Source organism: Ruditapes philippinarum, unplaced genomic scaffold (assembly GCF_026571515.1).
Source record: "Ruditapes philippinarum isolate M1 unplaced genomic scaffold, ASM2657151v2 ctg2271_1_1_1_1, whole genome shotgun sequence".
Lineage (NCBI taxonomy): Eukaryota > Metazoa > Mollusca > Bivalvia > Venerida > Veneridae > Ruditapes > Ruditapes philippinarum.
The window spans coordinates 63,121-73,542 of NW_026861888.1; the positions used below are offsets into that span (position 1 = coordinate 63,121).

The following is a 10,422-nucleotide window of genomic DNA, read 5'->3' on the forward strand; positions in this document are numbered from 1 at the left end:
TTGTAACTACAGCAAACAACAATGCGAGACTGGTTTGGATTTAAAACTGGAACCCATATAAAAATAAAGCTTTTGATTCATACGCTGTATGTCAATTTGAGATTATATATCCCTGTTCCGGAAATTAAAAATAAAAAATAGATACCCAATGCAATGCAATGCAATGCAAGCAAAGTATTTTCTTTTCTTAATCAATTTAAAAGGCTTATATAGGAATAACATTCTGTTCTTGCATATGAGCCCACAAATTTTGATTTTTTAAATAAGCCTCCAGGAAACTTAGGTAAATGAACTTACCTTGTCTGAATCAATGTCATATTCTACCATATTTTCCTTGGAAATTATGATTAAAATGGCAAGCACGTGGGAAATAACAAAATCCATAAGTCAAAAATCAAAAGTCATAAATCAAAAGTCATAAGAAAATAGTAAAATAAATCTATAAGTCGAAACTCAAAAGTGACCCTCCAAGGCTTCCATATAAAACTCCTGAGACACAGGGATTGAAAGTTTTTCAACTCACTTTGGTGTTGGAGCAGTACCTATAGATGCTTGCAGAAATCAAGTTCACAAAGTAGAAAAAATATCGTTTTTTTTTTCGACGATTCTTACATTTTTCACTCAGTGTCACATATATATCGGAGCCTATTTTGATGGGTGAAAAAACGAGACTTTAGCATTTAATCATTCAAGCGCCTTGTCCGGTATATACCGGAATATAGTTTTTAGTATGGTGCGCCAACGCTTTAGAAAAAATGGCACTAATGGGCTTCCGTATTCCGTAGAATACAAATATTTCTGCAGAATGAATTTTGAGTAATAAGAACTCCCCATGCAAGAGCATAAGTTTTTGCATCCTTTCTGATAAGCCTCGGAATAGCAGATGTACCATTTGGTTCCTACAGATACATTATGATAAAATGGTAGCAGGAAAGTATGTGTAATTTTTTCCTGGTGCTTCTTTTCAATTGTAAAAATAATTATTACTTATTGTGACAATACATGGTTGAATTAAAATGGTCCAATTTTCCAGCAACCGAGAGATTTCGGAGAACAAAAGTTCCTCTCAATTGTTACGTTTCGATAATTCGAAATGTACTTTTTTTTCATTTTCCAACAAACTCAAGGTCAATCTCTGATAAACCTTACAAGTAAACGATGATAAAATGTCCGCGATGTGTCGGTGTCTTCTAAACGCCAAAAACTATTTGCAATCAATGTTGTACACGTCTAAAGATAGTTTGTAGATTTTCAGGTGAATAATTCAGCATATTCAGTTAAATATATAATTTATATTCATGAATTTTATACCAAACTATCATAAGTGATCTATACTTGAAAAATCTGACCGGAAAATGATCTATATTTAACCGGGCAATGCAGAAATCATTTCGCGAGCAGCATTCGCCTTAGTTTGACGTGTTTGCATCTGGATTTTACACAGTTTTACTAAAAGATGAATTTGCTATTAGGCTTTTGTTTGTTTTCCCTTGCTGGTAAGATATTTGTTTTTTTTTTAAGATTTATTTTTTCAATCTTGCGGTCTTTTGAAACTTTTATAAATGGGATGTATTTTTGTTTGCAAATGTGAATTTTTATGAAAATTATAAGTTTTATTTTTCACTTGTGTATGACTTTTTGCAATACATGTAAATGGGTTACAAAGTGAAATGTGATTTTCGTTTGCAAATTTTAACTTATATATAACAACTTTGTTAAAAGTTTTTTCCTTTTGTTATGGATAGACAAACCGTCGGATATTATCGTATTATTTTTTTTATCTTTTATTCTTTCTTTTTTTCTGCAAAATAATTTTATATTAGTATAACAAGGTTTTTGTTGTAAAAATAAACACATAGGAACATTTTTTTTTCTTAAAAACACATAGGAACATATGTTATCTTCGTCATAATCTCTGATGATGTTAGTTTACGATATACTTAACGCTTTGAAGCAAGAAGGGAAATTATGAGTCAACGGTACAAAAATTTCATAAGCTGTAACATTTAGGTTTTTGCTGATGTATGACACAAGGAAACAACACGATATTCAATGAAGTTTCACATTAAACGGTCAAGACGTAGACCATAGGTCGGTTATTTTGAAAAACAGTATGTCATCATTAAATTGCAATAAATGATGTTTCACTCTAGTTAGTTCGTGTTTTAGTTAAAATTATCAAATGTTACATTGCTCAATTTAAATTATTGACACTATCTTTACTACAATTGTAACTCAATACTAATTTTTTCTTCAACAACAAAAACATTATAAAATGATGACTTTCTTTTTAGATGTATGCACATATTTAATATTTAATGGATTATTGTACATTTATGCAGAAATGAAAAAAGTTTTTCTCTGCACTCCAGTTAACGCACTGTGCATGTGTATGCATACTATCTCACCCTGACACATTTTCAACAGAAAGGTACATACACTATGATATAGTCAAAAGAGAGATTCAACAAAGCTAAATCTACTACAGTTAGGTTATACTAGTAGTCAATATAAATCGACGTACCAAAGCTAACTTCTGTTCTGAGATATTTTCGTGCTGGTTGAGATATTGCCCAGACACAAAATAGCACAATATCTCGCCGCGAAGTTACTAGTTATAGACGGGGCTTATCAGATATTTTCTTGATTATCTGAGGTTTACACCGGTACTAGAAAAACCTGTCTCGCATATCAGACAGGATTGTCTACCGTTTACACAGATGCTAGAAGAAAACCTGTCTTACACCCCCATCCGTGTAAGACAAAGTCGCGTGCTATAAACGACGTCATTTCCGCGCGCCCTTTATGAATGAATTGCATAGAATGTCGTTACTTTTCCATAATGAATGAAGTTGTAAATTCATTCGCTACCATACGAAAAAATGCTTAATGAAAATATCAGTTTTCGTAATTTCTTTCCGAAATATGATTAAGATTTGATATGCAAGAAAAAGAATGAAACTTCGGCTGTTATAACAGACCGTAAACAGTTACCCTTTAGCCAGTTATTCAAGTCTGTACCGGCAGCCTATAGCCTTATACTAGCTGATCAAAATCAAGTCAAAATATTTAACATATGTTACAAATATTTGTTACTTTTCTTCATGTATATTCTATTTGGAAAAAGGAAATTAGATCTCCTATTGTAATAAATAATCCGGAAAAGTATCAATGGTACTGAAGGTACTAGGTCATCGCGCACAGGATGCTCCAAATCAGACTTTTTTTATTTATTTATATACTTTTATATTAAAGAAAAAAATGTAGTGAACCAAAGATTGCCTTTAGTAGTTGATATTATTAAAAAAATAGTTTTACTGCCTAGTTTAGTCCTGAAAACATTATGAAGCTATTTTTCCTTAATGCTCCCACTCGGACTTATTATATTATATCAAGTACTTAAGCCAATCTTTGTTGCGCTAATTTTTGTTTGATATTCTAACCATTTCTTAATAATTTCTTAATAATAACAAGTTCACGTCCATGGTCGATGTACTTTGTTTTGCATAAAAATAGCAGCCATGCGAAAGTATTTCAAGGTCATTTATTCAAACGGTAATAACTGTCAAACACTGACTTACTAACATGTTCATCCTAAAGCACAATGTGTATACATTAACAAGTAAAACATACATTACAAATACCGCAATAACACAAACGTGTATAGTATGCTCCTAATTGAAATGATCATTTAATCCAGCAAGCCAGGCAACTACCCACCACCCACCCAACCAACCGACCGACCGACCTGCCAACCGACCGTCCGACCGAACAACCATCTAACCAACAATCAATCAATCAAGCAAGCAAAACAACCAACCAACCAAACCCATACACACACACACACACACACCAAGCAAGCAAGCAACCGACCAACTAGAAAAAAAAAAACAACAACAATCAATCAAAATAAATATACAAACTCTTTAGAATATCTTGATATTAAACAATAATCGTTTCTACGATAACAGTAAAATTATTGTGCGGAATCGACTATCACTGGAAATAAATACAACACATGGGAAAAGTCGATATTGCTTACGCATAACCTGAGCATGAGTATAATTAATAAGTAATGGGGTGTTTTTGTTGTTGTTCTTTTGTGTGTGGGAGTGCGCGCGAGCGTGCGTACGTGTGTATATCTGCGCCTGTCTTAAGATGTTGTTTTTTTAACTACGGATTAATTGGTCATATATTAAAGAAGTTATACGTACTCGTAAAGCAAGGCAATATCATAGGTGAACGTCGCGTGGCCATGACTTTCACTATATCCCCGTTCCCCCCTCTACAACCCAAAACTCTTAAACATCATCCAAACATCATTAGTATTGACTAAAATGAATTTTATGAAAAAAAAAGAAAAAAATAAAAAAATATGACTAATAAATTATTGTTCAAACAAAGCATTTATTTATTTTTTGTCAATTCTTAAGATGTTATGATGATGTTTAAAGGTTTTGGGTTGTAGAGAGGGAACGGGGGTATAGTGTAAGTCATGGCCACGCGACGTTCACCTATGGGCAATATGGCACTGTTAAATTGAACAGAATAGAACATTATTTTATTGACGTGTACTGTTTAATAGAGATTTGGTTTTTGCCGTACTTATATTCATCATATTCATTTTAATTTAGATGTGTATGTGTAAATGAATTAGTAATAATTAAGTGGTAAATAATCAAATTAAAAAAAAAAACAAGAAAAAAAAAAAACAATAACAGCAACAAAAAACAACAACACCGCCCCCCCCCCGCCCCAGTTAGTCGGTCGGTCATTTAGTTGATCATGTATTATAATACTATTCTACGAGTGTAAAATACTGTGTCTGCTAAGTAGAATGTTTGCTGAAGTAGAACACTGTATTTGCTTAAGTCGAATACTGTGTTTGTTTATGTAGAATACTGTGTTTGTTTAAGTAGAATACTTTGTTTGTTTTAGTAGAATACTTTGTTTTTTTTAAGTTGAATACTTTGTTTGTTGAAGTGGAATACAAATAACGTTTAAGTAGAAAACTGTGTTTGTTTAAATAGAACACTGTGTTCGCTAAAGTAGAATACTGTGTTAGTTCAAGTACAATACTGTGTTTGTTCAAGTAGAATACTGTGTTTTGTTTCAGTAGAAATATAAAAGTGTTTGTTTTAGTAGAATACTGTGTTTGTATAAGTATAATACTGTGTTTAAAGAAAATTATTGTGTTTAAAGAAAATTATTGTGTTTGTTTAAGTAGAAAACTGTGTTTGTTTAAGTAAATAATTGAGTTTGTTTAAGTAGAATACTGTGTTTTGTTTAAGTAGAATGTTGTGTTTGTATAAGTATATACCGTGTTTAAAGAAGATTATTGTGTTTGTTTAAGTAGAAAACTGTGTTTGTTTAAGTAAATAACTGAGTTTTTTTAAGTAGAATACTGTGTTTTGTTTAAGTAGAATGCTGTGTTTGTATAAGTATATACCGTGTTTAAAGAAGATTATTGTGTTTGTTTAAGTAGAAAACTGTGTTTGTTTAAGTAAATAACTGAGTTTGTTTTAGTACAATACTGTGTTTTGTTTAAGTAGAATACTGTGTTTTGTTTAAGTAGAATACAACTCACTTCAACTGACAGTAAAGTTTTCATTGATAGGTATAGAATTCCTAATATTCTCAAATTGTTTTTTATGCAATGAAATCCTTGTCCAAATTTCTACAAAATGATACATGTATATCACTATATACATGCATAATGGCTTGTTTAACGTAAATTTCCCTGGGTATTTTTTCTATTCTGACTGCAGAGCCGAGTACCAGAAAAGCCATTACATTAATTACTATTTCTGAAATTACGTAAATTTCACTGGGTATTTGCTCGTCTATTCTGTCTGCAAAGCCGAGTACCAGAAAATCCATTACATTAATTACTATTTCTCATATTGTGGAATGACATTGTTGTATGACAATGTGGATCAATGTTACGACAAGAGCTTTTATTTGCTGGTTCTTGTCGTCTACACAGAAGAAGTTTTGTATCACCACTAGATTTTGTACTGATAAATCATCTCGGAATTTTGTACATAATACAATACAAATCACCCCATAACGTGGACTTATAAATACATACAGGATATTTAAGTTTTTCTAAAAATACAGGATTTATTTAGTACATTGTAAAACACTTAATTAAATCACCTCTGAAATTTGCACATGCTAATGCAATAACAAAATCACCTCTCAATTTTGTACATAATACAATAAAAATCACTTATGAATTTTGTGCTTACTAAAATAAAAAAAATCACCACTGAATTTTGCATATTCTACAATAAAAGTAACCCCTGAGTACTTATATAATGACTTTTAAATCTTGCTATTAGAAAGAAGAAAAACACCACTGAATCTAAAGGTACATAAAAAAATAGAAACCACCTATGAATTATTCTACTGATGACAATGAAAATGGCACCCCAATCTTGTTATTCAAAGATTCAAAATCACTATGAGTCTTTAAATTAGATTAAAATCAACATTGAATTCTATACTTACACAATTTCGCTTTCAAATGCTGTTCTAATATAACAATATCACTTTTAACTTTTGCACGTATACATTTGAAACATGTTCATAGTTTATAGTTAATAGTATATAGTTCATAGTTTATAGTTTTTCATACAGGAGCAAAAGAAAACGGGTAACCTTTCACTGTATCAAGATTTTGAGTACAATATGGACATGATATCGATTTATTTGGACTCTTGAAACCCTAGGAAACCTAGACAAAGTAAAATAAGTACACAAATAGTGGCTTGATGCGGTTTTATTTTTTTTAACTCGGATAATAGAAAACGAGGCTATAATTACGATATTAATTTTATTTCGTCTAATTCTTATTGGGGTTTGGGAGTGGATGACTGGATACTTAACTGAAATACCAATCTAGATTAGAAGATCACGTGGGGTAAACGTTGGAAGTTCATTGGTTATCTTTTATAAGGTTTTAAGGTTTGAAGTTATATGTTGTAATTTTGTGAATTTTTATATTTATTTTTTTTCAGTCTACCATGTATCCGGCCTGGAATGTTACCAGTGCGCCTTAGGGTGTAATGATGAGTTCAAGTCTGATGGCGTGGCCAAGGACACCTGTAGTGGTTCATGTTTGAAGACGAAAACAAATGGGGGTAAGTTTGATTTGCACTCATAAAGAAGTAAACAGGAAGGGGGTAAGTTTGATTTGCATTCATAAAGAAGTAAACAGAAAGGGGGTAAGTTTTATTTGCATTCATAAAGAAATAAACAGATGGGGGTAAGTTTGATTTGCAAACAGGAAGGGGGTAAGTTTGATTTGCATTCATAAAGAAGTAAACAGATGGGGGTAAGTTTGATTTAAATGCATAAAGAAGTAGACAGAAAGGGGGTAAGTTTGATTTGCATTCATAAAGAAGTAAACAGATTGGGGTAAGTTTGATTTGCAAACAGGAAGTGGGTATGTTTGATTTGCATTCATAAAGAAGTAAACAGATGGGGGTAAGTTTGATTTGCATGCATAAAGAAGTAGACAGAAGTTCCATTAAAGGCGCATTATGCCTCTGGAACAAATAATGTTTACTTCTAAAAACAAAAAAAGGTTGCATGAACTTTTATAATGTTTAAATAATGGTTTAAGAGAATGTTAGGTGATTTTACCCGAAGAAAGTAGCGATAAATATGAAATATTTTGTCATGAAAGTAGCAAAATGTTTACAAAGTAGCATTTTGTCTTTCACACAAACTATTTATTCACTATAATTATATTTTATGGCCAAAAGCAACAGATAAAAATGATGGTTCACGTAATTGGCCAATAAGTAAATTATTTGATACTATAGAAATACACCAAATTTAAAAAGTTTTTGAGACATAAAAGCATTTTTGAGGCATAATGGGCCATTATGCAGATGCGCAGGCTGGTCTGGATCCATGCTGGTCGGAAACCCATTATGTTGGTTTTGTCGTGACACGGCTCAAATAAATAAAAACAACGTATGATTTACACTGGCGTTATTTAATAATGTGCATGTGGTGTGTGTTAATTATTGAGTGATAAAGGTGACTCAAAGAGACTTTAAATTACAATGACAAATGTATTCTTTTGATTTGTTTTCAGCCGTCGTGAGAACTTGTCTACCGTTTGTAAAGAAGGACGAATGCGAGGAAAAAGACGATGTTAGTATATGCGCCTGTACGTCAAACCTTTGTAACGCAGCCACCATTGAGCCCATGTCCACGTTCGCTGTGATCACGACTGTTGCGTGTGTCTTTCTTAACATCTTCAGAAATATCTTCTAATCATTAAAATCATGAAATAGACTGTATATTAAAAACTTTTGATTGGTATCTAATCTATTTTTTTCCGAAAAAACGTTTTTTAAAAGATGTCTTCCATTCTATGCAATATGACGTAATCAATTCTTTTTATACTAGTGTGCATGTATAACTTTGTAGGTGTGTTTCTTAATACTTTTTTATTAAAATTTGTAATTTTCATAGCACCTTTTTATGTGTATTGTTGAAATGAATAAAGGAAAATCTCTGATCATTTTCTGATCATTCTGATTAAAGGAATTCCGAAAAATGCTATAATTTAGAAGATATAAACTTAAGTCAGATTCGATTTTACTAATAGATTGTAATGGAAGCTATAAGCTTACTAAAACCCTCTCAAACCCGTTCCTCCCAGATAGCAGACAGTAGTTGGCCCAACGTTGGGCCAATTACATTTGCTTTGTTGGCCCAACACATAATGCCAACGTTGGCCCAATGTCAATTTGCTAATTGGGGCAACGTTGGGCCAACGGTTGGTATATGGTTGGCCCAACGACTGCTTTCCTACTCTTATCGTTGGCCCTCCATTGGCCCAATGACTGGGTTTCCTTCCTATCGTTGGCCCTCTGTTGGCCCAACAACTGGTTTCCCTTCTTCTTGTTGGCCCCCCGTTGGCCCACTGACTGGTTTCCTACAATAAACATTGGCCCTTTGTTGGCCCAATGCCTTGTTTTCATAAAAGAACAAAATATATACTAATTACTACAATTTATTACTAAATGTTGTTCACATATCATTTTCATTTTCTTCTCTTTGTTGTTGCAACTTTTTAGTCAATCTCTTCCTCCGCCCGCCTTCCCTATCCTTGGCATATCTTAGCCACTCCTTCATTGTCTTCTCGATTTCATTGTTAGTAAACCCCTGTCTTCTTCCTCTTACAGCATCTGAAATTTATACAGTTTACTGATTTTATTTCAATATACACTACTTATTATAATTTACTAGTAAAAACGCACATAAATCTGTCAAAATGCAAATAGAGCTAAGGGGATAAGACTTTGATAGTAAAGAAATATTTTAAATTACAAGTCAATAGATTTAATAGTAACAGAGATATTTGACATAATTAAAAATTTTAACCTAAAATTTTTAAGTTAAAAAGGGGCATAATTCTGTCAAAATACAAATAGAGTTATGATGATCATTTACAACACAAGAGTCACATCTTACACCCACGGTGTAAAATAATTTTCTAGCACCGGTGAAATCACCTTTGAAAAAGTAAAAATACAAACCTAATATGACTTTTTTAAGTCTAAGTTTTTCGAATGGTTTTTTCGAGCCTTTTCCAACCCAGTTGTATTCTAGGGCAACTTCCTGAGGCAAAGTGTGAGACATAACACGGCGAACAATGCTCTCCCAATTAGTCTGAAATGAAATAAAAACAATTTTTGCAGTCGGGTAAAGTAATTTGTGTTTAATGCGAAGTTACACTTCAAATTAAATTTACACAAAGTTTCGTATACACTCTACTGCAATGAGTGGTGTAACTGTTAAAAAGTTTAGTAACAAAGCAGAATTTTGCAAATAACTCATAATCAATCATAATTACCTATTTATACTCAGAACAGATTGTATGAGCTTAACACTTCAGTGCTAATTGTAGCTTGTCAGTTTTTACTAACTTGCAATTTCACAATAAATTCAGATGTAAAACTATAAACATATCATATTTTAAGCTGATAAACACTGATAGAATTAAATGGTTTTAATTTCATTACAAAAATCAAATTCATTCTGGCTTGTTTACCTGAAAACATCAAAGTATTTTCCTTTACCAATCCGCCATTTTGTATTAATCACATGACCTGGTCACGTGGATAGTATAACAGGTTTTAAAACACTAATTCCGTGCAGGTTTAAATACATTGCTATATTAGAAGGGTTTATTTAAAAGATTAAAGTAAAAAACTCTAGATCTACTTACATTTTTCAGTGTTGAGAAATTGCAGTCTAATACAAATTTATTTAGATCTATCTGTAAACACGCGTCCATGCAGCTTCGAAATCAAGCGAGGGAAAGGATTGGTAGTGCCAAAATGATCCTATTTTCATTCATTGAATAAACCAGAGGTTAATTAGAGTTCAGAGTGG

The 10,422-nt window shown here is 32.2% G+C and overlaps 1 protein-coding gene across 1 annotated transcript; it reads left to right on the top strand.

The window, feature by feature from the left end:
- The first annotated feature begins 1,348 nt into the window (after positions 1 to 1,348).
- Positions 1,349 to 8,539, top strand: LOC132717273 (uncharacterized). Its single transcript, XM_060700709.1, has 3 exons — positions 1,349 to 1,496; positions 7,023 to 7,145; positions 8,111 to 8,539. Exons 1-3 carry the CDS (start codon positions 1,457 to 1,459, stop codon positions 8,290 to 8,292), a joined length of 345 nt encoding a protein of 114 aa, XP_060556692.1. The 5' UTR covers positions 1,349 to 1,456; the 3' UTR covers positions 8,293 to 8,539.
- Positions 8,540 to 10,422: the final 1,883 nt, after the last annotated feature.

Coding starts and splice junctions, on each gene's coding strand:
- LOC132717273 (XM_060700709.1), top strand. CDS start 1,457: ATGAATTTGCTATTAGGCTTTTGTTTGTTTTCCCTTGCTG. Junction 1,497..7,022: donor TTGTTTGTTTTCCCTTGCTG/GTAAGATATTTG, acceptor ATTTTTTTTCAG/TCTACCATGTATCCGGCCTG. Junction 7,146..8,110: donor GAAGACGAAAACAAATGGGG/GTAAGTTTGATT, acceptor ATTTGTTTTCAG/CCGTCGTGAGAACTTGTCTA.